The 27,606-nt window shown below is 46.5% G+C and overlaps 1 protein-coding gene across 7 annotated transcripts in view; it reads left to right on the top strand.

The window, feature by feature from the left end:
- LOC124041116 (AN1-type zinc finger protein 4-like) overlaps positions 1-27,606 on the top strand; it is a 44,834-nt gene that overhangs the window by 3,915 nt on the left and 13,313 nt on the right. For all 7 annotated transcript variants that reach the window (XM_046358307.1, XM_046358309.1, XM_046358308.1 and 4 more), the window contains 6 exons: positions 6,951-7,026; positions 7,988-8,055; positions 15,433-15,622; positions 16,076-16,232; positions 23,579-24,841; positions 25,246-25,297. In XM_046358307.1, the coding sequence (XP_046214263.1) occupies positions 6,951-7,026; positions 7,988-8,055; positions 15,433-15,622; positions 16,076-16,232; positions 23,579-24,841; positions 25,246-25,297 (1,806 nt within the window). The remainder of the gene's footprint in view (positions 1-6,950; positions 7,027-7,987; positions 8,056-15,432; positions 15,623-16,075; positions 16,233-23,578; positions 24,842-25,245; positions 25,298-27,606) is intronic.

The following is a 27,606-nucleotide window of genomic DNA, read 5'->3' as shown; positions in this document are numbered from 1 at the left end:
GGGGCAATCCTCAAGTACCCCAGCATGGTTGTAGAGCAGGGATGGGCATGTGGCCCCCTTTTTGAAGGCCTTTGGATGGCATTTTTTTGTTTGGGGGGTGGGGGACTTTTTGGGGGTTCTAAACTTACTTTTGCGAGGTAGAATACACAAGGTGAAATTTAGAAATTTGGTTGTGCACAAACAGTTTCTCTTACAGTATGTTAGTCACTGATAGCCACTCAATTAGCCCATGTCAGCAAACATTAGTCTAACGGCCAGCTATCTAAACTTGTATTAATCATGGTCGAAATAGAGACAGGGCCCCCATTGAGTTTGTTAGTCAGTCTCACTCAGGTATCATATTAAAAACTGGAAACATTTCCCTCCACCCTATGGCAAAACGTGTAGAATTGCCGAAAATTAACACTAAAATCAAAAAATGTGCGTAAAATGAGTTATAAAATTCTAAATCTTCTCTCTGCCTCTGTGGCAAAATGTGTGTAATTGTACCAAACTAGCTTTTAAACAGCAACATTTTCTCCATACCCCATGGTGAAATGTGTTGAATTGCACAAAATGTACTTTATTAATTTCTCTCCGGGGGATTTAACTGCGGCACCTCATGGTGAGTTTGTATTTTTAGTGGCCACCACCCCATCAAAGGTTCCAATCTCTGCTGTAGAGAGAAGGAAAATAAGTCACAACTCAAGTACCATAGTATGGTTGTAGAGTGAGAGAAGAGTACTCTTGCCTGTTTATGCACTGCAAGTGTCATGCTCTCTAGTTATGCCCAGCTTATCTGTCGTGAGATGTCAATGTGTGAGTGTTTTCACACTCAAGTCAAGTGCTAGTCTCTCATGGTCTTCAGAGTAAAGTTTTCATTGTGGCCTGAGTCTGTCTTTAGCATGCTATGTCCTGTAGGGGGCATGAGTGAGTCGTCTTTCTGGTCTTTGGTGATGGTGCTGCTGGAAAGAGTTTATCCTAGCCTGGCTGTCTGCTAGAGCGGAACATGTTGACTGTGTGAAACTGACCTCTCAACAAATAACCACAATGTTTTCCCTCCAAATAATACATCTGGACCCATATTTATAAAGTGGCAGAGTATGGGTGCTGATCTAAGATCAGTTTAGCCTTTTAGGTTATTCTTCCCTCACCCAGAAAGCTATGGCCTTTGGATTTCACATGCTGTGAAAAGGGTGTTTTTTCTCAGTTCTTCTGATGTCCTTTATCGCTCGATGTAAAAAAATAAAGAAAGAAAAGGGAGTCTGTAGGTCGCATTATTTATCGTACAGCAAATGTAATTATATATACTGAACAAAAATATAAATGCAACAATTTCAAATATTTTACCGAGTTACCGTTCATAGAAGGAAACCAGTCAATTGAAATAAATTAATTAGGCCCTAATCTATGGATTTCACATGACTGGGAATACACATATGCAGCTGTTGGTAACAGAGCTTAAAAGAAAAGTAGGTGCCTGAATCAGAAAACCAGTCAGTATCTGGTGTGACCACCATTTGTCTCATGCATCGTGACACATCTCCTTCGCATAGAGTTGATCACTATGTTGATTGTGGCCTGTGGAATAAGCATTTTCACCCTGTTGTATTTGGCGCATGTGACAAACTTTGATTTGATTTGAATGTTGTCCCACTCCTCTTCAATGGCTGTGTGAAGATTCTGGATATTTTCGGGAACTGGAAAACGCTGTCGTACACGTAGATCCAGAGCATCCCACATGCTCAATGGGTGTCTGGTGAGTATGCAGGCCAAGGAAGAACTGGGACATTTTCAGCATCCAGGAACTGTGTACATATCCTTGCGAAATGGGGCTGTGCATTATCATGCTGAAACATGAGGTGATGGCGGCGGATGAATGGCACAACAATGGGCCTGGGACATTCTGTTCACAACGTTGACATCAGCAAACTGCTAGCCCACACGACGCCATACACGTTGATGTGAGGCCGGTTGGACGTACTGCCAAATTCTCTAAAACAAAGTTGGAGGCGGCTGATGGTAGAAAAATGTACGTTCAATTCTCTGGAAACGGCTCTGGTCAGCATGCTGACTGCACATTTTATAGTGGCCTTTTATTGTCCCCAGCACAAGGTGCAATGATAATGCTGTTTAATCAGCTTATTGATATGCCACACCTGTCAGGTGAATGGATAATTTTTGCAAAGGAGAAATGCTCACTAACAGATGTAAACACATTTTGAGAGAAATAAGCATTTTGTCCATGTGGACCATTTCAGCTCCTGAAACATGGGACCAACACATATATATTTTTGAATTCTTAAGGGTTGGATCAGCTTAATGTTGCTTCCATCAATGTAATTGTCTGCATCATTTCCCATCCCCCATTTTATTATTCCCCGCAAACCCTACCACCCTTCCCCCAATTGGAGTAAACTCCTAAACAATAACTCTTAGGCTTTTATCTTCAGTTTTTACATATACACATTTTACAGACTATTTTTTACAGTAGTTATATTTTGTTTGTTTTTTTGTCCATCCAGTTTGAGTTCTATTTGTAACTGCTATTTCGCAACATTTCTGAACCTATATACATTTTACAGACCCCGTATGTTTTACATTGATTCTTGTTATATTAGTCCTTCCTTCAGCTCCATTCAACCCCTCCCATCTATCTCTCAACACCATCCAGTCCCACCCTTCAGCTCCATTCAACCCCTCCCATCTATCTCTTAACACCATCCATTTTGGATTTCTATTTGCCAACTGTGATGTGATGCTTGACAAAAGTACCGAACCTTTCTATTCTCATAGCTTCTACAGATTGTAAATTAAAAATGAAGATTTTTGCCAAAATAATTATTATATTATTGATTGATTATGGCTTTTCAAATCACCCAGTATTGCTATATGCGGCGTTGGCTGCAGGTACATGTTGCAGTTCTTCAGCCATTCCTGGACCTGTGACCAAAAATGAGCTACATATGGACAATACCAAAATAAATGATCTAATGACTCTGCCTCCTCACAGCATAATCTGCAGAGCTGGGAAGAATGAATCCCCTAGATGTGTAACATTCTATTGGTTGCAAGAATTTTGTATAGTAATTGAAAAATTAAAAGTTGTGAATCAATTCATAAACCATGTGCCATGGAATGGGTACATCGCACATCTCTTCCCAGCTATTTTGCAATTTATATGGCACAGCTGTCAGTTTTTTTTTTTTTTTTTTGGTCCTTAAATTAAATTGGTATATGTTTTTATTTATCACACTTTTCTTTAACCATTTATGTTCTTTAATACAGGGCCGACATACAAGTTCCTTACTTTTTTCCCCTTCTACTTGCCTCTTCCATTTTTGTGGTAATGCTGCAATTAGTTGGTTGTAATTTTGGGTAGAGCGGACATTTCCATATGTCTGTGTTAGCTGCATGTGTGACAACTCCATCAATCCTTTTATGATATCATTCACAAATTATACCTTTATTAAACATTTCTTTGAAAAATATGTTTAAAAAAAAATAATTCGTGTATTTGAGTTTATCCACTATTGGTTGTATTATTTGTTCTGTCTTTTCAACTTTCTAAGGCTTGTTTAAAAAATAACGATATTTTGTAGATTATTTCCTTTTCACACAACCTGAAAGTGAGCGGGTGTAATCTGAATAAAGGGAAAGGCCCTTCTTGAACATAGGATGAGACATTCCTACCAATTTACTAGAGAACCAGTTTGGATTTAAATATAACTGATGCCTTTAGTGAGAGGTCTAATGCTTTAATATTTAATCATTTCTGCCCTCCGAATTCATATTCATTATATAAATAGGCCCTTTTAATTTTGTCTGGCTTGCCATTCCAAATCAAATGGAATATATATATATTTGTTCATATAATTTAAAAAGCAGGTCACTAGGTGTAGGCAAACCATAAGCAAATAGGTCAACGGTGATGTGACTAAAGAGTTCATCAGGGTGATTTCACCACAAATAGACAGGGTTTTTCCTTTCCATGGTAGCAAGATCGTATCTATTTTTGCTAACTTTCTGTAAAAATGTATTGGAGTGAGAATTTCTTTCTTTTGGGAATTGTATACCGAGTATGTCCACATCTCCGTCAGACCATTTAATTGGTAAACTACACGGTAATGTAACATTTGCATTTTTTAGTGATCCAATACTTATCATCATTTGGTTTTAATCCAGAGAGGATAGCAAAAGTATCTAGATCCTCTGAGGCCGTGGAGAGATTCTAATTGTGGTTTTAAAATATGAATCATTAGCGTACAATGACACCTTAGTTTTTAAGCCACGGATTTCTAATCCCTTAATTTTATTGTTTGATCTAATTTTAACAGCTAACATTTCGATGGCAATAATAAATAGATATGCCGATAGTGGACAACCTTGTTTTACTCTAGATAGTTCACACTTTCTGAGATGTAGCCATTATTTACTATTTTACACCTAGGGTTACTATACATAACTTTAACCCATTTTATAAGAGATTCCCCATAATGTAAATATTCTAGGCATTTATATATAAACTCCAGTCATACTTTATCAAAAGCCTTTTCAAAATCAGCCATGGAAACCAGGGCTGGTGTCCTCTATTTCATAGTGTTCTATTGTTTCCAGTACATCGCTTATATTATTGTCCATCTAAAAAACCTGTCTGATTAGGATGAATAATATCCGACAATACGTTTTTTAATTCTATGTGCCAAGCATTTTGCTAGGATTTTTGCATCACAACACTGAAGTGAAAGAGGTCTCCAATTTTTTTAAATGGACTGGATCTTTATATATACCACTTGGGTCCTGTTTCAATAGTAATGATATCAGACCTTGTAGTGTGTCTGATAATCTACCATTTATATAGGAGTGGTTAAAACATGCTAATAATGGTCCTCTGAGTATAATAAATAAATACGTTTTGTATACTTACACTGTTATGCCATCCAGCCCTGGAGTTTTCCCAGCTTTAAATGCTTTAATTGCATCAAGAAGTTTCTCCTCTGCAATTTGGCCTTCACATGAGTCTTTCTGTACAGATGTTAATTTTACATTCTTAATAGGAGGGGGAAAAAATCCATACAATTAGTTTCAGTTAGTGGAGACTGAAACGAAAACATATTCTTAAAGTACTTAGTACTTTACTTCCTCTTTCAAAATATCATTCGGTGAATTGTGCGTGACTCCATTTGTAACAAGTTTCAATACATTTTTTTTGGTAGCATTTCTATATTGAAGATTGAAAAATAATTGGCATTTTTTCCCCATATTCCATCCAGTTCGCTTTATTTTATAATATATTACACTTGATCTTTCTTGAATAAGTTCCTTCGTTTCTTTTTGTTTTTCCTCAACTTATTCTGTGCCTCTATGCGTTTATATTTTTGTTCAGTGAAGTTAGAACTGCTTTTCTAAGGGTCTCGCCTATTTGACCTGACAAAATGGATTGTAAATGACTCAGCCTCCCACTGGATGGAGCCAGAGACGCGTTTATTCAACAGAGAAGCCTCTGAGTGTCCAAGAACTGTCTTTTTTTGTGTTCTGACTTAGAAGACGGTGGGAATTTCATAACAAGTAATGTGAACATATTATCAGGAAATCTAGTGCCTGAAATTGGGCAATGTAATCTTATGACGATACTGAATAAGATTATATTGACGGGATACCTGATCCAAGTTCAGCCCTCCTACTCTGAAATGCTTTGTGAATATGGCCTCTATAGTGTCGTCACTTTCTGGCCATACTAGAAATTAAGTATGTTTCTTGTTGCCTGGCTACCCACACTCCTTGTTACGGTCCAAAATTACACCACGCCTACAGACGTTAGTTTCTTCTCCGCAATGAGTCTGAAGCAGAGTACCTCCACGATTTCACCAAATACGAACACATTCGGGACCTTCTGATTGGTCCACAAACTGATGGGTTGGGCCAGAACGCGTGTGGGTATTGCGGCGGTTTTAAAATGTCATTGGCTTTGATACTCTTGATTGGTTAGACGATCCAACAGCTGGTGGCCTTTGTTTTGTACTATGCCCCTCGTCACCACAGACGACTTCAATGATGGCAGTCTCAGACTAAAAGTATGTAGCGATTGACAGAGCAGCGGACGAATTGAGTTGTCAGGCTATGGTTCTTCTTTTTTAAATAGTTTATGTAACCTTTATTTAACAAGGCAAGTCAGTTAAGGACAAATTCTTCTTTACAATGACGTCCTACCACAAGGCCTCCTGCGGGGATGGAGGCTGGGATTTAAAATAAAATGAAAATATAGGACAAAACACACCACGAAAAGAGACAAGATTACATAAAAAGAGACCTAAGACAACCCAGCATGGCAGCAACACATGACAACACAGCATGGCAGCAGCACAAAACATGGTTTAACATGATTGGGCACAGACAACAGCACAAAGGGCAAGAAGGTAGAGACTACAATAAAGAACATCTAGCCGCTCAAGAGCACCCTTACCTGCCAATCTATAAATTACGTCTCTGTAATCTAGATTAGGTTGGATGATTATCTGAATCAGGGTTAGTTTGGCAGAAGGAGTAAAAGAGGAGCGATTTACGATAGTCTAGATTTAAGCCTGCATCTTTGTGCTGAGAGAAGGACAGTGTACTGTCTAGCCATATTCCCAAGTACTTGTATGAGGTGACTACCTTCTTTCTCTGCTTTACTTTCTAACCACATAAGTTAGTTGATTTCTCAGTGTCTTGTAGTACTTTTGTTCATGGATGTTCTGTACTGGAGTTCTTCCTGTGTGGTTAGCCTAAAAGGTGGTGGAAATGAGAGGGGTGTTCTGTACTGGAGTTCTTCCTGTGTGGTTAGCCTAAAAGGTTGGTGGAAATGAGAGGGGTCTTCTGTACGGTAATTCCTTACTTGGTTATGAGGTTGGAGGGAGATCTTGTGTAAACTCACCTCTGTCTGTTCTGTCGTCTTGCTCGCTCTCTCGTGCCCCCCCCCCCCCCACCCCCAGGTATTCCTGTTGCCCAGCAACACCTGATCTGGAACAACTTGGAGCTGGAGGATGAGTACTGTCTGCATGATTACAGGTGAGTTTAACTAGGTCGTGTTCATATGGCACCAAACTGAATGAAACTGGGAGGGTCTACATGGACCAAGTAAAAGTAGTTATTTTACCTTTATGTTCCAAAGCATTTAAAAATGTTTCCTGTTACGTGCCCTAATTAACATAACCCTTAAAAAAAATATATATATAATAATTCAACTCTGGTCAGTTAACTGGAACCTATTTTCATATATAGCAATGCCCTGTAAACGAACCATCAACTTTGATCTTGTAATTAGTGGTTAATTGAACATAGTGAAGTGGAGGACTTGACTATATGCTTTGAAATGAACTCTCCTTGTATTGAATACATTTTCTCCCCAAGCCCTGATATCAATGAACCAAAGATGCCGAATTGGCTACAGTCACATATTGAATGTGTTTGTGAGTTGTCAGTTTTATTAGATACAGACCCAGTCTACAGATTGCAGATGGTGGTTGCGTCATGAATGCTTGTCGCTTAATTTTTCACATGATCTGTCCCCGGTGAGGTTTAGTTAGGTCTGAGTAACAACAAAACATCCTTTTGAAGTCTGAGAAATGGAGGGCGAGAGCGGGTGGATTTGTATAAAACGGACGTTCCGTTTGAATTCCAATGGAATTCCCAGATGTGTGCATAAGTTCATCTGGAGCGCAGACTGACTGACAGAGGAACGATGTTTGTTCCGGAATAATTATCGTTTTCCCAGTCAATGTTTATTGGGCGCCAAACTTAAGAAAACCAACTGAAACAGGGAAAGACTACCTGGTAATGCACATTTGTTTTTTGATAATGATACATTTTCTGCTGCGTGCCCTAATGAACACCACCCGTGCCTGAACGATCAAGCTAGCTGTAAGGCAAAGCAATAAGATGATGGCTTAACCGATCCTTCCAAGGGACTTGGGACAGCTTCAACATTGCTGACATTTATCTTGTGGTCTGTCTATTTGTGTTTCTGCAGTATTGCTGAGGGCTGTACTCTGAAGCTGGTGCTAGCCATGAGAGGAGGACCAATCAACACCAGGAGAGGTAGGTAGCTAGGGGGAGATGTGTTGGGATTTCTCTGCCTTCACTACTGTACACCCATAAGTATTCACACACAGTAAATTCACCTATTCTAGTCCTGTAAGCTTCTAAAGCAACATGTTGATTTGATGAACACTACCCTAACAGTCTCGACTCTCACACCTAATGTCCATGAAGTGTTTGGTTGTTTTTTTTATCTTGGTCAGTGTCCATGAAAGACTTGGTGGCTGACTGACGGAGGGGCTGACTGACGGAGGGGCTGACTGACGGAGGGGCTGGCTGACTGACGGAGTGGCTGGCTGACTGACTGAGCGGCTGGCTGACTGACTGAGCGGCTGGCTGACTGACTGAGTGGCTGGCTGGCTGACTGACTGAGTGGCTGGCTGGCTGACTGACTGAGTGGCTGGCTGACTGACTGAGTGGCTGGCTGACTGACTGAGTGGCTGGCTGACTGACTGAGTGGCTGGCTGACTGACTGAGTGGCTGGCTGACTGACTGAGTGGCTGGCTGACTGACTGAGTGGCTGGCTGACTGACTGAGTGGCTGGCTGACTGACTGAGTGGCTGGCTGACTGACTGAGTGGCTGGCTGACTGACTGAGTGGCTGGCTGACTGACTGAGTGGCTGGCTGACTGACTGAGTGGCTGGCTGACTGACTGAGTGGCTGGCTGACTGACTGAGTGGCTGGCTGACTGACTGAGTGGCTGGCTGACTGACTGAGTGGCTGGCTGACTGACTGAGTGGCTGGCTGACTGACTGAGTGGCTGGCTGACTGACTGAGTGGCTGGCTGACTGACTGAGTGGCTGGCTGACTGACTGAGTGGTGGCTGGCTGACTGACTGAGTGGCTGGCTGACTGACTGAGTGGCTGGCTGACTGACTGAGTGGCTGGCTGACTGACTGAGTGGCTGGCTGACTGACTGAGTGGCTGGCTGACTGACTGAGTGGCTGGCTGACTGACTGAGTGGCTGGCTGACTGACTGAGTGGCTGGCTGACTGACTGAGTGGCTGGCTGACTGACTGAGTGGCTGGCTGACTGACTGACTGAGTGGCTGGCTGACTGACTGACTGAGTGGCTGGCTGACTGACTGACTGAGTGGCTGGCTGGCTGACTGACTGAGTGGCTGGCTGGCTGACTGACTGAGTGGCTGGCTGGCTGACTGACTGAGTGGCTGGCTGACTGAGTGGCTGAGTGGCTGGCTGACTGAGTGGCTGGCTGACTGACTGACTGACTGAGTGGCTGGCTGACTGACTGACTGAGTGGCTGGCTGACTGACTGACTGAGTGGCTGGCTGACTGACTGACTGGCTGACTGACTGACTGACTGACTGAGTGGCTGGCTGACTGACTGACTGACTGAGTGGCTGGCTGACTGACTGACTGACTGAGTGGCTGGCTGACTGACTGACTGACTGAGTGGCTGGCTGACTGACTGACTGACTGAGTGGCTGGCTGACTGACTGACTGACTGAGTGGCTGGCTGACTGACTGACTGACTGAGTGGCTGGCTGACTGACTGACTGACTGAGTGGCTGGCTGACTGACTGACTGACTGAGTGGCTGGCTGACTGACTGACTGACTGACTGAGTGGCTGGCTGACTGACTGACTGACTGACTGACTGACTGAGTGGCTGGCTGACTGACTGACTGACTGACTGACTGACTGAGTGGCTGGCTGACTGAGTGGCTGACTGACTGACTGACTGACTGAGTGGCTGACTGACTGACTGACTGACTGAGTGGCTGGCTGACTGACTGACTGACTGAGTGGCTGGCTGACTGACTGACTGACTGAGTGGCTGGCTGACTGACTGACTGACTGAGTGGCTGGCTGACTGACTGACTGAGTGGCTGGCTGACTGACTGACTGAGTGGCTGGCTGACTGACTGAGTGGCTGGCTGACTGACTGAGTGGCTGGCTGACTGACTGAGTGGCTGGCTGACTGACTGAGTGGCTGGCTGACTGACTGAGTGGCTGGCTGACTGACTGAGTGGCTGGCTGACTGACTGACTGAGTGGCTGGCTGACTGGCTGACTGACTGACTGACTGACTGAGTGGCTGGCTGACTGACTGACTGACTGAGTGGCTGACTGACTGACTGAGTGGCTGACTGACTGACTGAGTGGCTGGCTGACTGACTGAGTGGCTGGCTGACTGACTGAGTGGCTGGCTGACTGACTGAGTGGCTGGCTGACTGACTGAGTGGCTGGCTGACTGACTGAGTGGCTGGCTGACTGACTGAGTGGCTGGCTGACTGACTGAGTGGCTGGCTGACTGACTGAGTGGCTGGCTGACTGACTGAGTGGCTGGCTGACTGACTGAGTGGCTGGCTGACTGGCTGAGTGGCTGGCTGGCTGAGTGGCTGGCTGAGTGGCTGGCTGAGTGGCTGGCTGACTGGCTGGCTGACTGGCTGGCTGACTGACTGTCTGACTGACTGTCTGAGTGGCTGACTGACTGAATGTCTGAGTGGCTGACTGACTGACTGTCTGAGTGGCTGACTGACTGTCTGGGTGGCTGACTGACTGACTGTCTGGGTGGCTGACTGACTGACTGTCTGGGTGGCTGGCTGACTGACTGTCTGGGTGGCTGACTGACTGACTGTCTGGGTGGCTGACTGACTGACTGTCTGGGTGGCTGGCTGACTGACTGTCTGGGTGGCTGACTGACTGACTGTCTGGGTGGCTGGCTGACTGACTGTCTGGGTGGCTGACTGACTGACTGTCTGGGTGGCTGGCTGACTGACTGGGTGGCTGACTGACTGACTGACTGTCTGGGTGGCTGGCTGACTGACTGACTGACTGACTGAGTGGCTGACTGAGTGGCTGACTGACTGACACTGACTGACTGACTGACTGACTGAGTGGCTGACTGACTGACTGAGTGGCTGACTGACTGACTGAGTGGCTGACTGAGTGGCTGACTGAGTGGCTGGCTGACTGAGTGGCTGGCTGACTGAGTGGCTGGCTGACTGAGTGGCTGGCTGACTGAGTGGCTGGCTGACTGAGTGGCTGGCTGACTGAGTGGCTGGCTGGCTGAGTGGCTGGCTGGCTGAGTGGCTGGCTGGCTGACTGACTGACTGACTGACTGGCTGGCTGGCTGACTGACTGACTGAGTGGCTGGCTGGCTGACTGACTGACTGACTGACTGACTGGCTGGCTGACTGACTGACTGACTGACTGACTGACTGAGTGGCTGGCTGGCTGACTGACTGACTGACTGACTGACTGAGTGGCTGGCTGGCTGGCTGACTGACTGACTGACTGAGTGGCTGGCTGGCTGGCTGACTGACTGACTGACTGACTGACTGAGTGGCTGGCTGACTGAGTGGCTGGCTGGCTGAGTGGCTGACTGACTGAGTGGCTTTGCTGACTGACTGTCTGAGTGGCTTTGCTGACTGACTGTCTGAGTGGCTTTGCTGACTGACTGTCTGAGTGGCTTTGCTGACTGACTGTCTGAGTGGCTGACTGACTGAATGTCTGAGTGGCTGACTGACTGAATGTCTGAGTGGCTGACTGACTGAATGTCTGAGTGGCTGACTGACTGAATGTCTGAGTGGCTGACTGACTGAATGTCTGAGTGGCTGACTGACTGAATGTCTGAGTGGCTGACTGACTGAATGTCTGAGTGGCTGACTGACTGACTGTCTGAGTGGCTGACTGACTGACTGTCTGAGTGACTGACTGACTGACTGTCTGAGTGGCTGACTGACTGTCTGAGTGGCTGACTGACTGTCTGAGTGGCTGACTGACTGTCTGAGTGGCTGACTGACTGTCTGAGTGGCTGACTGACTGTCTGAGTGGCTGACTGACTGTCTGAGTGGCTGACTGACTGTCTGAGTGGCTGACTGACTGTCTGAGTGGCTGACTGACTGTCTGAGTGGCTGACTGACTGTCTGAGTGGCTGACTGACTGTCTGAGTGGCTGACTGTCTGACTGACTGGGTGGCTGACTGACTGGGTGGCTGACTGACTGAGTGGCTGACTGACTGACTGACTGAGTGGCTGACTGTCTGAGTGGCTGACTGACTGACTGTCTGAGTGGCTGACTGACTGTCTGAGTGGCTGACTGACTGACTGACTGACTGACTGTCTGAGTGGCTGACTGACTGACTGACTGACTGTCTGAGTGGCTGACTGACTGTCTGAGTGGCTGACTGACTGTCTGAGTGGCTGACTGACTGTCTGAGTGGCTGACTGACTGTCTGACTGACTGTCTGGGTGGCTGACTGACTGACTGTCTGAGTGGCTGACTGACTGTCTGACTGACTGTCTGGGTGGCTGACTGACTGACTGTCTGGGTGGCTGGCTGACTGACTGAGTGGCTGACTGACTGACTGACTGACTGACTGACTGACTGACTGACTGACTGACTGACTGACTGAGTGGCTGACTGAGTGGCTGGCTGACTGACTGACTGACTGACTGACTGACTGACTGACTGACTGAGTGGCTGGCTGACTGAGTGGCTGGCTGACTGAGTGGCTGGCTGACTGAGTGGCTGGCTGACTGAGTGGCTGGCTGGCTGAGTGGCTGGCTGGCTGAGTGGCTGAGTGGCTGGCTGGCTGAGTGGCTGGCTGGCTGAGTGGCTGGCTGGCTGACTGACTGACTGGCTGACTGACTGGCTGGCTGCTGACTGGCTGGCTGACTGAGTGGCTGGCTGGCTGAGTGGCTGACTGACTGAGTGGCTTTGGTGACTGACTGTCTGAGTGGCTTTGGTGACTGACTGTCTGAGTGGCTTTGCTGACTGACTGTCTGAGTGGCTTTGCTGACTGACTGTCTGAGTGGCTTTGCTGACTGACTGACTGTCTGAGTGACTGACTGACTGACTGTCTGAGTGACTGACTGACTGTCTGAGTGACTGACTGACTGTCTGTCTGAGTGACTGACTGACTGACTGTCTGAGTGGCTGACTGACTGACTGTCTGAGTGGCTGACTGACTGACTGTCTGAGTGGCTGACTGACTGACTGTCTGAGTGGCTGACTGACTGACTGTCTGAGTGGCTGACTGACTGACTGTCTGAGTGGCTGACTGACTGACTGTCTGAGTGGCTGACTGACTGAATGTCTGAGTGGCTGACTGACTGACTGTCTGAGTGGCTGACTGACTGAGTGGCTGACTGACTGAGTGGCTGACTGACTGAGTGGCTGAGTGGCTGACTGACTGAATGTCTGAGTGGCTGACTGACTGAATGTCTGAGTGGCTGACTGACTGAATGTCTGAGTGGCTGACTGACTGAATGTCTGAGTGGCTGACTGACTGGGTGGCTGACTGACTGGGTGGCTGACTGACTGACTGTCTGAGTGGCTGACTGACTGTCTGAGTGGCTGACTGACTGTCTGACTGTCTGAGTGGCTGACTGACTGTCTGAGTGGCTGACTGACTGAGTGGCTGACTGACTGACTGACTGAGTGGCTGACTGACTGACTGACTGGGTGGCTGACTGACTGGGTGGCTGACTGACTGACTGACTGACTGACTGACTGACTGAGTGGCTGACTGACTGACTGAGTGGCTGACTGACTGACTGACTGAGTGGCTGACTGACTGACTGACTGAGTGGCTGACTGACTGACTGACTGAGTGGCTGACTGACTGACTGACTGAGTGGCTGACTGACTGACTGACTGAGTGGCTGACTGACTGACTGACTGAGTGGCTGACTGACTGACTGACTGACTGACTGACTGACTGACTGACTGACTGACTGGCTGACTGACTGAGTGGCTGACTGACTGAGTGGCTGACTGACTGAGTGGCTGACTGACTGAGTGGCTGACTGACTGAGTGGCTGACTGACTGAGTGGCTGACTGACTGAGTGGCTGACTGACTGAGTGGCTGACTGACTGAGTGGCTGACTGACTGAGTGGCTGACTGACTGAGTGGCTGACTGACTGAGTGGCTGACTGACTGACTGACTGACTGAGTGGCTGACTGACTGACTGACTGACTGACTGAGTGACTGACTGACTGACTGACTGAGTGGCTGACTGACTGACTGACTGAGTGGCTGACTGACTGACTGGCTGAGTGGCTGACTGACTGACTGACTGAGTGGCTGACTGACTGACTGAGTGGCTGCTGACTGACTGACTGACTGACTGAGTGGCTGGCTGACTGACTGACTGACTGACTGAGTGGCTGACTGACTGACTGACTGACTGACTGGCTGACTGACTGACTGACTGACTGACTGGCTGACTGACTGACTGACTGACTGACTGACTGACTGACTGAGTGGCTGGCTGACTGACTGACTGACTGAGTGGCTGACTGACTGACTGACTGACTGGCTGACTGACTGACTGACTGACTGACTGGCTGACTGACTGAGTGGCTGACTGACTGGCTGACTGACTGACTGACTGACTGACTGACTGAGTGGCTGACTGACTGAGTGGCTGACTGACTGAGTGGCTGACTGACTGAGTGGCTGACTGACTGACTGAGTGGCTGACTGACTGACTGACTGACTGACTGAGTGGCTGACTGAGTGACTGACTGACTGAGTGACTGACTGACTGACTGAGTGACTGACTGACTGAGTGGCTGACTGACTGACTGAGTGGCTGACTGACTGACTGAGTGGCTGACTGACTGAGTGGCTGACTGACTGAGTGGCTGACTGACTGAGTGGCTGACTGACTGAGTGGCTGACTGACTGAGTGGCTGACTGACTGAGTGGCTGACTGACTGAGTGGCTGACTGACTGAGTGGCTGACTGACTGAGTGGCTGACTGACTGACTGAGTGGCTGACTGACTGACTGAGTGGCTGACTGACTGACTGACTGAGTGGCTGACTGACTGACTGACTGAGTGGCTGACTGACTGACTGACTGACTGACTGACTGGCTGACTGACTGACTGACTGACTGAGTGGCTGACTGACTGACTGACTGACTGACTGACTGACTGACTGACTGAGTGGCTGACTGACTGACTGACTGACTGACTGAGTGGCTGACTGACTGACTGACTGACTGAGTGGCTGACTGACTGACTGACTGAGTGGCTGACTGACTGACTGACTGACTGAGTGGCTGGCTGACTGACTGACTGACTGACTGAGTGGCTGGCTGACTGACTGACTGACTGACTGAGTGGCTGACTGACTGACTGACTGACTGAGTGGCTGACTGACTGACTGACTGACTGAGTGGCTGACAGACTGAGTGACTGAGTGGCTGGCTGGCTGACTGGCTGGCTGGCTGACTGTCTGAGTGGCTGGCTGGCTGGCTGCCTGCCTGGCTGACGTGTTCAATCAAATTGATTTATTAAGCCCTTTTTACATCAGCCGATGTCACAAACTGTTGTACAGAAACCCAGTCTAAAACCCCTTACAGCAAGAAATGCAGATGTAGTATATTTCTCTCTCCTTCAGTGCCTGTTGAGGACCCAGTGAAGGATATGGTGGAGGTAATGGAGGGAGGCAGGGAGGAGGGCTGGGATAAGAGTCTACCTGGCAGCAAGCAGGTCACTTTTCTGGTGTACCGAGAGGGAGACCAGCTCAGCTTCTTCCGGGTCGTCGACCGAGGGGATGGAACTCTGACCCCTGTCTCAGAATCACTCAGGTGAGCACAGTCCACTTTCAGAATAGTGCAATACCAATTTCCCAGTCCCAATTCAATTTAATAATTTTCCACTCTGAGACGATATACAGATCTTAGATCTGTGTGCTTTATTAGGAAGAGTAGGTGGCAGGTCCAAGGTTTAAGCATAGGGAATGAAATTGTTTAGGGTTAGGGCCAGCATGTCAACAATACGTCATTAAAATGACAGTTCTACACAGAGACAGTCTAAAAATAGGCCTAGTTTATATTCTTCCTCAAATTTCTGGTCAATGTCAGGATGGGTAAATGCGTGACGACATTGTGGACTAAAGTAGTTTAGGACAGTTCAGAACAGGATATATTTCTCTGTTAGCTGTTGATCTATTCCCCCGTAAAAGGCCTGTCTATGTGTGATCTTTGCATTTTCTGTCCAAGTTGTTAATATGTGTGTCTTTGTGTCCATGTGTGTTCCAGTGGTGGCTCAGTGTTCAACATGTACACAGAAGAGGAGGATGACGACGATGAGACGGGGGGCTTGGCTCTGGGACAGCCATCCCTGGAGAACTCTATCACCATGAACAAGATGAAGCTGCTCAAAGCCAAGATGGAGGACATGAACATCAACAAGAAGGTAGATGGATTTGACTTCTTAGTTCTTTCCTTAGGATGTCATTATTCTCTATCCATTAACATGTGTCGTGTCTTTGGCTATGCCGGATTAAGTGATATGACATGCTATTCTATAAAATCCTTTCTCCGTAATTAATATTACCTGATTGAGCTAATCATGTAAATTTAATTAACTAGAGAGTCGGGGCACCACAAAATAATATTTATAGAGCTGTTATCTTCCAAATAAACAAACAAAAAGACCTAGTAATATTTTACATCAATAGCAGTCAATATTAATTGTCACCTTAATTCAGTCTCATCTGAAAGTTGTAAATTCTTGATTATCTTCACGAACCCTGGCTAACAAGTTGAATCAGCAATACAAAATTGGGTTGAATTATTTATTTACTAAATACCTAACTAATCACACAGAAATACATATACAAAGAATGAATCATACCTTAATTACAAATGACGTCATAAAGGAAAACGTCCCTAGCGGGCGGAAAAGATATGACAGCTGGTTACACAAAAGAAAAGGGTCTGGGTTTGAGTGAAAGAGCGGGAAGACTGAGTAACAAAGGTAGAAGCTGTGCTATCGTAAATACAGTATCTTATGCATTCTACATTACCGCCCATTTGGAAAAGGAAAATGCAATAAATATTTACTCTGAGCTGCGCTTCGGTAGGTTGGTGGTAGATGGAAGGCCGTGTTGCCAAACCGAGTCCTTTTGTTCTTTGAAGAATGTCTCTGGGAGTCAATTGGATACATTGTAGTAACGTTGTTGTGTGGTAGACGGGATACTCTGTCTGTTCTTTCCTAATCCTCGTTTGCAGCTGCTGTTGCTAACTCAACGGCTAGGATGTATCACTTCTGTAGTGAATAAGAGTTCAAAGTTCATACCATTCACAACCAAAGCTCACACTGAGGTTGGCTTAGTTCTGTAGTTGACATGTTAGTCCTTTTAACGCAGAGGCTGTAGACCTCACGGACTTGGAACAGATAGTTACATTTTCGTCAAGGCTTTATATAGTGGAGCGAGAAGGGTGTCTGAAACGTTTTATAGCCCATGTCCCTTCACAGGGCCGGGCCACTGATTGAGCATAGCCCTAACCTTATGAAAACCCAAATCTCACATTTTAGAAGCTAAAATCACATTTCATCCCATCACAAATAATTTAATATTCAAACGTTTAAATTGAACAACAATTCCATGTGAATCCGATAACTCTGATGTGTAGACTTTCCACTGTAGAGTTTGTCATCTTATCATTAAGTCCCGAGATGGCATAGCAGTTCAGACGTCTTTTGTCCTTGTCGTGTCCTGTGTATATATATATATTTACAACTTTTTTTCACATAAATTTTATTTTTTATTTTCCATCAACTCATCTTCAAAACACTCTCCTGCAACCCGCCTCACCAATTTATATTTATAAATAAGTATTATTTACCTCAAATCTGCAATCCTTCAAGAAGCTAGCCAGAAGCTAGCCAGAAGCTAGTTCAGAAGCTAGTTAGCTTCTTTACTGGCAAATCGTTAGTATTCAGCTAACCACGGTTTGTGGTCATCAGCTATCATTTAGCTTGAAAATCTATCACCAGTTTTGTACGGCGCAGCGCGGCTCGGAACATACCGGACCAATTTTTCTCTCCATGTCCTTGGATTTCAACTGCTCTCTGGACATTCATTCCCGGATCTCACAGCTAGCTAGCTGCTATCCGTGTGTCTATCTGCTCTCGTCGATTCCGGAGCAAACATCAATTACTCCGGAGCTAGCCAGCTCCGTCAATCACTCCTGAGCTCCGTCAATCACTCCTGGGCTGCAGTCACCTATCCGGACCCGTTTTACTGCCTACGCGGAGCCCCACCGGGCCTTCACAACTGGACTGCTGACGTTATCTACCCGAAGGAGATCCGGCTGGCTCCTCCGTCGCGACGTTACCTGAACGCCCATCTGCGGCCTGCTAACCATTAGCTGTCTTACCGGCTGCTCTCGGAATAGACAATCGGACAATTTATTTATTTTTATTATTATTATGTTTATTCTTGGGCCTCTATAATCTATCTATTGTTTTTATTTTTTTGTTGTGTGATTTGGACTAATCCCTCTACCACACGGAACCCCACTAATCTACTGACGGAACGCAAGAGGTGGCTAACAGACCTCCAACCTATGCTAGCTTGCTACCGATGTCCTGGCTAGCTGTCTAAATCGCCGTGACCCCCAAACCAACCACTCCAATCACTGGACCCTTTTGATCACTCGACTAAGGATGCCTCTCCTTAATGTCAATATGTCTTGTCCATTGCTGTTCTGGTTAGTGTTTATTGGCTTATTTCACTGTAGAGCCTCTAGTCCTGCTCACTATACCTTATCCAATTTATTAGTTCCACCACCCACACATGCAATGACATCTCCTGGTTTCAATGATGTTTCTAGAGACAATATCTCTCTCTTCATCACTCAATACCTAGGTTTACCTCCACTGTATTCACATCCTACCATACCTTTGTCTGTACATTATACCTTGATGCTATTTTATCGCCCCCGGAAACCTCCTTTTACTCTCTGTTCCAGACGTTCTAGACGACCAATTCTTATTGCTTTTAGCCGTACCCTTATTCTTCTCCTATGTTCCTCTGGCGATGTAGAGGTGAATCCAGGCCCTGCAGTGCCTAGCTCCACTCCTATTCCCCAGGCGCTCTCTTTTGATGACTTCTGTAACCGTAATAGCCTTGGTTTCATGCATGTTAACATTAGAAGCCTCCTCCCTAAGTTTGTTCTATTCACTGCTTTAGCACACTCTGCCAACCCGGATGTTCTAGCTGTGTCTGAATCCTCGCTTAGGAAGACCACCAAAAATTCTCAAATTTTAATTCCAAATTACAACATTTTCAGACAAGATAGAACTGCCTAAGGGGGCGGTGTTGCAATCTACTGCAAAGAGCCTGCAGACTTCTGTCCTACTATCCACGTCTGTACCCAAACCATTTGAACTTCTACTTGTAAAAATCCACCTCTCTAAAAACAAGTCTCTCACTGTTGCCGCCTGCTATAGACCACCCTCTGCCCCCAGCTGTGCTCTGGACACCATATGTGAACTGATTGCCCCCATCTATCTTCAGAGCTCGTGCTGCTAGGCGACCTAAACTGGAACATGCTTAACACCCCAGCCATCCTACAATCTAAACTTGATGGCCTCAATCTCACACAAATTATCAGTGAACCTACCAGGTACCCCCCCAAAGCCTTAAACACGGGCACCCTCATAGATATCATCCTAACCAACTTCCCCTCTAAATACACCTCTGCTGTCTTCAACCAAGGCAATGAGGCGATCACTGCCTCATTGCCTGCATCCGTAATGGGTCAGCGGTCAAACGACCTCCACTCATCACTGTAAAACGCTCCCTGAAACACTTTAGCGAGCAGGCCTTTCTAATCGACCTGGCCGGGGTATCCTGGAAGGATATTGATCTCATCCCATCAGTAGAGGATGCCTGGATATTTTTTTTTAAATGCCTTCCTAACCATTTTAAATAAACATGCCCCATTCAAGAAATGTAGAACCAGGAACAGATATAGCCCTTGGTTCTCCCCAGACCTGACTGCCCTTAACCAACACAAAAACATCCTATGGCGTTCTGCATTAGCATCGAACAGCCCCCGTGATATGCAGCTGTTCAGGGAAGCTAGAAACCGTTATACACAGGCAGTTAGAAAAGCCAAGGCTAGCTTTTTCAAGCAGAAATTTGCTTCCTGCAACACTAACTCAAAGAAGTTCTGGGACACTGTAAAGTCCATGGAGAATAAGAACACCTCCTCCCAGCTGCCCACTGCACTGAAGATAGGAAACCCTGTCACCACTGATAAATCCACCATAATTGAGAATTTCAATAAGCATTTTCCTACGGCTGGCCATGCTTTCCACCTGGCTACTCCTAGCCTTCCCCATTTCTCCTTCTCCCAAATCCAGTCAGCTGAGGTTCTGTAAGAGCTGAAAAATCTGGACCCCTACAAATCAGCCGGGCTAGACAATCTGAACCCTTTATTTCTAAAATTATCTGCCGAAATTGTTGCCACCCCTATTACTAGCCTGTTCAACCTCTCTTTCGTGTCGTCTGAGATTCCCAAAGATTGGAAAGCAGCTGCGGTCATCCCCCTCTTCAAAGGGGGGGACACTCTTGACCCAAACTGCTACAGACTTATATCTATCCTACCATGCCTTTCTAAGGTCTTCGAAAGCCAAGTCAACAAACAGATTACCGACCATTTCGAATCTCACCATACCTTCTCTGCTATGCAATCCGGTTTCAGAGCTGGTCATGGGTGCACCTCAGCCACGCTCAAGGTCCTAAACGATGTCTTAACCGCCATCGATAAGAAACATTACTGTGCAGCCGTATTCATTGATCTGGCCAAGGCTTTCGACTCTGTCAACCACCACATCCTCATCGGCAGACTCGACAGCCTTGGTTTCTCAAATGATTGCCTCGCCTGGTTCACCAACTACTTCTCTGATAGAGTTCAGTGTGTCAAATCGGAGGGTCTGCTGTCCGGACCTCTGGCAGTCTCTATGGGGGTGCCACAGGGTTCAATTCTTGGACCAACTCTCTTCTCTGTATATATCAATGAGGTTGCTCTTGCTGCTGGTGAGTCCCTGATCCACCTTTACGCAGATGACACCATTCTGTATACTTCCGGCCCTTCTTTGGACACTGTGTTAACAACCCTCCAGGCAAGCTTCAATGCCATACAACTCTCCTTCTGTGGCCTCCAATTGCTCTTAAATACAAGTAAAACTAAATGCATGCTCTTCAACCGATTGCTACCTGCACCTACCCGCCTGTCCAACATCACTACTCTGGACGGCTCTGACTTAGAATACGTGGACAACTACAAATACTTAGGTGTCTGGTTAGACTGTAAACTCTCCTTCCAGACCCATATCAAACATCTCCAATCCAAAGTTAAATCAAGAATTGGCTTCCTATTCCGCAACAAAGCATCCTTCACTCATGCTGCCAAACATACCCTTGAAAAACTGACCATCCTACCAATCCTCGACTTTGGCGATGTCATTTACAAAATAGCCTCCAATACCCTACTCAACAAATTGGATGAAGTCTATCACAGTGCAATCCGTTTTGTCACCAGAGCCCCATATACTACCCACCATTGCGACCTGTACGCTCTCGTTGGCTGGCCCTCGCTTCATACTCTTCGCCAAACCCACTGGCTCCATGTCATCTACAAGACCCTGCTAGGTAAAGTCCCTTCTTATCTCAGCTCGCTGGTCACCATAGCATCTCCCACCTGTAACACATGCTCCAGCAGGTATATCTCTCTAGTCACGCCCAAAACCAATTCTTTCTTTGGCCGCCTCTCCTTCCAGTTCTCTGCTGCCAGTGACTGGAACGAACTGCAAAAATTCTGAAACTGGAAACACTTATCTCCCTCACTAGCTTTAAGCACCAACTGTCAGAGCATCTACATTACATTTACATTTAAGTCATTTAGCAGACGCTCTTATCCAGAGCGACTTACAAATTGGTGCATTCACCTTATGACATCCAGTGGAACAGTCACTTTACAATAGTGCATCTAAATCTTAAAGGGGGGGGGGGTGAGAGGGATTACTTATCCTATCCTAGGTATTCCTTAAAGAGGTGGGGTTTCAGGTGTCTCCGGAAGGTGGTGATTGACTCCGCTGTCCTGGCGTCGTGAGGGAGTTTGTTCCACCATTGGGGGGCCAGAGCAGCGAACAGTTTTGACTGGGCTGAGCGGGAGCTGTACTTCCTCAGTGGTAGGGAGGCGAGCAGGCCAGAGGTGGATGAACGCAGTGCCCTTGTTTGGGTGTAGGGCCTGATCAGAGCCTGGAGGTACTGAGGTGCCGTTCCCCTCACAGCTCCGTAGGCAAGCACCATGGTCTTGTAGCGGATGCGAGCTTCAACTGGAAGCCAGTGGAGAGAACGGAGGAGCTGGGTGACGTGAGAGAACTTGGGAAGGTTGAACACCAGACGGGCTGCGGCGTTCTGGATGAGTTGAAGGGGTTTAATGGCACAGGCAGGGAGCCCAGCCAACAGCGAGTTGCATTAATCCAGACGGGAGATGACAAGTGCCTGGATTAGGACCTGCGCCGCTTCCTGTGTGAGGCAGGGTCGTACTCTGCGGATGTTGTAGAGCATGAACCTACAGGAACGGGCCACCGCCTTGATGTTGGTTGAGAACGACAGGGTGTTGTCCAGGATCACGCCAAGGTTCTTAGCGCTCTGGGAGGAGGACACAATGGAGTTGTCAACCGTGATGGCGAGATCATGGAACGGGCAGTCCTTCCCCGGGAGGAAGAGCAGCTCCGTCTTGCCGAGGTTCAGCTTGAGGTGGTGATCCGTCATCCACACTGATATGTCTGCCAGACATGCAGAGATGCGATTCGCCACCTGGTCATCAGAAGGGGGAAAGGAAGGCTCCAACCCGGACCACTCGCTCCAAGTGCTTACAGATTACTGCACCTGTACATAGCCCACCTATAATTTAGCCCAAACAACTACCTCTTTCCCAACTGTATTTAATTTATTTATTTATTTTGCTCCTTTGCACCCCATTATTTTTATTTTTATTTTTACTTGCTATATTGTATTTACTTTGCCACCATGGCCTTTTTTGCCTTTACCTCCCTTCTCACCTCATTTGCTCACATTGTATATAGACTTGTTTATACTGTATTATTGACTGTATGTTTGTTTTACTCCATGTGTAACTCTGTGTCGTTGTATCTATCGAACTGCTTTGCTTTATCTTGGCCAGGTCGCAATTGTAAATGAGAACTTGTTCTCAACTTGCCTACCTGGTTAAATAAAGGTGAAATAAAAATAAATAAAAAATTGATGAGAATGTCTCAGATGACAACCGAACTGACATCATATTCATCAAGTACCACCACATATGTTCAATTGGTCGGATTACCAGAATATAGTTAATTTCCCCCCACCTTCTGATGTTCCCAGAATCTCTATGTTAACCAAGGGGTTTTCAAATGTCACATCAGTAGGGTAGAGAGGAAAAACTGGGGAAGAGGAATTTATGACTGTCATAAACCTACCCCCCCAGGCCAACGTCATGACACATGGTTAGAATAGAAGAGAATGGACGTCTTTATTATCCAACATTTTATTGGCAAAGTGCTTAACTGCAACCTAAATCTTAAATGCAAGTCCAGGTGACGACTCAGTGATTTACAAATCAACTTGCATCTCAAATAATTACTCATTTTGTTATCAAAATGAGTAATTCTCTGCCTCCCCTTGCTCGAACTGATCCCTTCAAACGGGCTGTATGACTTTCTCTGTCTTCCCCCAGCCTAAGAGGTCTGCCAAGTTGAAACCTCTGTCACCTGTCAGTGCCCGGCCCTGCAGCAACTTTCTGGGGCTCCCCAGACACCACCGCCTCTTCCGTGTCCTGCCCCACATCAACCAATCCCACCACTCCACCTCATACTTACCTCCAATCAGGGACCAGGGATCCTCAAATCCCTCTACTCCCGTTGCTACTACCTCCGCCACCCACCTGTCAATCAACGGCCAGGCGCCGCCCTATTTCTCTTCCTCGTCCTGTTACATGCTTCAGGAAGAGGAGCCATGGCAGACCAGCCCCAAGTCGATCCGGCCCCCTCCTAAAGTGTCCCGATTGGACATCGGCAGCACCAGGCTCATGAGGGACTGTGTGTATCCGCAGCTCCCCGCACTCCCCAGCAGGGGGCAGGCTGAGGGGACAGTGGAGCTGCCTGACTCCAGAGGAGAGGCACTGGAGCTGGAGTTGCTGGAGGAGGTTGCAAGCCTGCTGGAGCCCACACCGCCTGGAGCTCTGTATGGAAACCTGCTCACAGACCCCCTCATTCTGGACATCTCTACACAGCCAGAGGAGGGTTTGGGTGGGTTGGATGGGCTAGGAGCCCTGGGGTTTGGAGCAGAGCACCAGCTCTCCTCCACACCCTCTCTCCTCTCCCAAGCTGAGGGGATGAACTCTTTAAACAACTGGGCTATGGGTGGTTCTGATAGGTTAGCCTGCAAAGGTCAGAGGACACAGTTACTAGGCAACACCCTTGATCATTTACCCGACTCTCCTTCCCCCTCTAGTAGATGGAAACTACCACAACCCTTTGAATTCACAGGCTCAGTAACGCCAACCCTACAATCCAATCCCCCCTCCTCCCGCCCCACCACTCTCTTCTCCCCTGCTCCACCTCTCCCCTCCTCTCTTCCACATGGCTCTCATCTGCGAGGCATCAAGATAGACTCCCCAGGCAAGCGGCCGGAGATGAGTAAAAGTGAGGCACGGGGCATCACCAAGCTGGCCAACCAGGCCTGTATGAACCCTCTCGAGTCCCTCAGCAACACAGAGCTCCTGGCCTCCCTGTCCTCTTCCTCCAGGACCCCAGTCAGCAGCAGCAGGGAAGGCCTGGGACAGAGCCTGGGATTTGGGTTGGAGCTGCCCGCTGTTGGGGCCTCCAGGCTGGGCATGCTAGACTCTACGGCCCCCTCCCTACAAGCCAACATTCAGCTGCTCCAGGAGGACCTTATCCGACGGATGTCCCCACTACACAGAGCGACCGCCTCTTACATGGTGAGTCATGAGGACAGACTATTGATATTACAACCCAGCTAGGCAGGAAAATGGTTACTATCCACAAATAAGGACTTGATGAACTGCCTAAATAGAAATGAGCAAATCAAAGCAGCACAATGATAGTGTGTTGTATTGTGAGGTACAGTACTCTTGTTCACTATATAATTTGTGCGTAGTCTGAAATCTAACCTGTTTGCTACCATTCCACTCCTACTGTGTCATTGCCAAACAATGTTTAGCATGATAAGAAGTGGAATGATGTCATAAGGTGAATGCACCAATTTGTAAGTCGCTCTGGATAAGAGCGTCTGCTAAATGACTTAAATGTAATGTAATGAATGATACCCAGGCGTTGTCAATATCCTTGTATTGACTTGGTCTGAAACCTCTCATTGTTCCAGGTACCCAACAGCCTGGGATCAGCTGGAGGCTCCAGTTCAATAAGGAGACCAGGTGAGTGGTAAAACCAGAGATCCAGGTCTGCTCAAAAGGAGTCCCAAGTACTGCACTAGAGAATAGCATGCCATTTTCAAATGAGGCCCCAATTAGAAGTAGTGCATTATATACTAGGGTAGGCCTCTCCAACTCTGTTCCTAGAGTGCTACAGTGGTTGCTCCACTAAAAGTTGTGTGATTATGCTGTGGTACTTAGAGGTCATTTGTGGGTTAGGACGGTACCCTGTGTCAGTACTTCATTGCTCCAAACCAGTGCAAGGGGGAGGTAGAGCACTGATTATGCTTTTGGGTGCTACTGTGTCTCGAACTGACAATGAATGAGTGATATAAACCTAAATATAAACTGATAATTGTGCACAACTTCAGTATTACTTACTAAAACTGTTGTGACGCTAAGGTTTTAATTTGATTTTTTAAATTTTATTTTGTTATGATTACTCTTCTTACTGTAGTACTGTCACACTCAAAATTAAAGTGGAAAACCACACTACAGGCTGATCCAACTTTGTAATGTCCTTAAAACAAGTCAAAATGAGGCTCAGTAGTGTGTGTGGCCTCTTGGTGTTCTCTGGCAAATGCCAAACGTCCTGCACGGTGTTGGGCTGTAAGCCCAACCCCCACCTGTGGACGTCGGGCCCTTATACCACCCCCATGAGTCTGTTTCTGACCGTTTGAGCAGACATATTCACATTTGTGGCCTGCTGGAGGTCATTTTGCAGGGCTCTGGCAGTGCTCCTCCTGCTCTTGTGTAACCTTTATTTAACAAGGCAAGTCAGTTAAGAACAATGTCTTATTTACAAGGACAGCCTATTCCTTCCTCCCTGTCGGGGAATTGAACCCCGGTCTCCTGCGTGCCCGCACAACACGGGGATTTGTTTAGCTAAATAACCCAGTACTGTTGCCTACTCCTGACCGTCACGTTGTACAGCATCATATATATTTTTTCAATAGAAACACCATAATATTAATCAAATTAAGTAACATTTCTTAAAATCAGTCTCATACTATGTTCTTACAAAAAAGGTTTTACATTTTTGAGTACAGCCACTATTTAAGGCTATCATATGAGTCTCAAAGATGCCCTCTGGTGGTCAAACTAGCACTAACTAGCTAACCAGTGTTTGGCACTTAAATAATGTGCCATAGAATTCTGCTGCACCACGCAAGCTGTGCTGCAGTACGCTGAAACCTTTTAAAGGACAAACCACTGTACCGTTCTGTAGGTTTTCCCTCCAACCCTGTTCCTAGAGAGCTACCATTCTTTAGATTTAACCTCCATCCCTGTTCCTGGAGAGCTACCGTTATGTAGAATCTAGCTCCAACTCTAATCTAGTGCACCTAATTCTAATAATTTGCTTGTTGATAAGCTGAATCAGGTTAGTTACAACTGGTGTTTGAGTGAAAAACTATCCCTTAATAGAAATATCTATTTGTCCTGTAATAAGACAGAATGAGACTTTCTCAGATCATAATCTCATTGAATCCATGAGAAAATCTGGTGGAAGATATCTGGAAGGGAAATTCCAAATTTCATGAGAATCCGAACTTCCAAATGTCTTGAATCACCCAGTCGGGCAAAACTATGTGTACCCTCTTTATTGAGACGAAAAGGCTGCTGGTTGCTGGTGCCTTTTCAACCCAAGTTTTTGTGAAAGCAACATGTGTATCCGAGTAGCCCAGCACAGGGTCTGTAGTATGCAGTATAATGCTGTCCTGTAGACAGTTGTCTTTGTGTCTCTGGCCTGGTGAGGCAGGGTGGGTGGCCACAATCAACACACACACACACACACACACACACACACACACACACACACACACACACACACACACACACACACACACACACACACACACACACACACACACACACACACACACACACACACACACACACACACACAGTGTCAGAGAGACTGAGAACCGCACTCTGACCGACCCAGGGGTAGTCTCAAACTGAGGGCGCATGCTTACAGACAGATACATTGGCGCATAGACACACACCACACACACATGTATATGCATGTACACAGTAACAAAGCAGCTCACTGACCTAGGATTAGTGCCATTGAGAACACACACATACAGCAAGTACATTTTAATGCAATTATCTACATTTTGCCATGGGGTGTAGAGAAAGTGTTGCAATTTTAAAGCAAGTTTGCTTCAATTCTACACATTTTGACATGGAGCGGAGAGAATATTTAGCCATTTTTAACTAATTTCATGCAATTCTACTCATTTTGCGATGGGGTGGAGAGAAATGTTTGCCGGTTTTAATATCTGAGTGAGACTGACTGACTAGGCAAT

Source organism: Oncorhynchus gorbuscha, linkage group LG08 (genome assembly GCF_021184085.1).
Source record: "Oncorhynchus gorbuscha isolate QuinsamMale2020 ecotype Even-year linkage group LG08, OgorEven_v1.0, whole genome shotgun sequence".
In the NCBI taxonomy this organism is placed as follows: domain Eukaryota; kingdom Metazoa; phylum Chordata; class Actinopteri; order Salmoniformes; family Salmonidae; genus Oncorhynchus; species Oncorhynchus gorbuscha.
The sequence above is the reverse complement of the archived record's forward strand: the minus strand, read 5'-3'. Positions and strand labels throughout refer to the sequence as shown.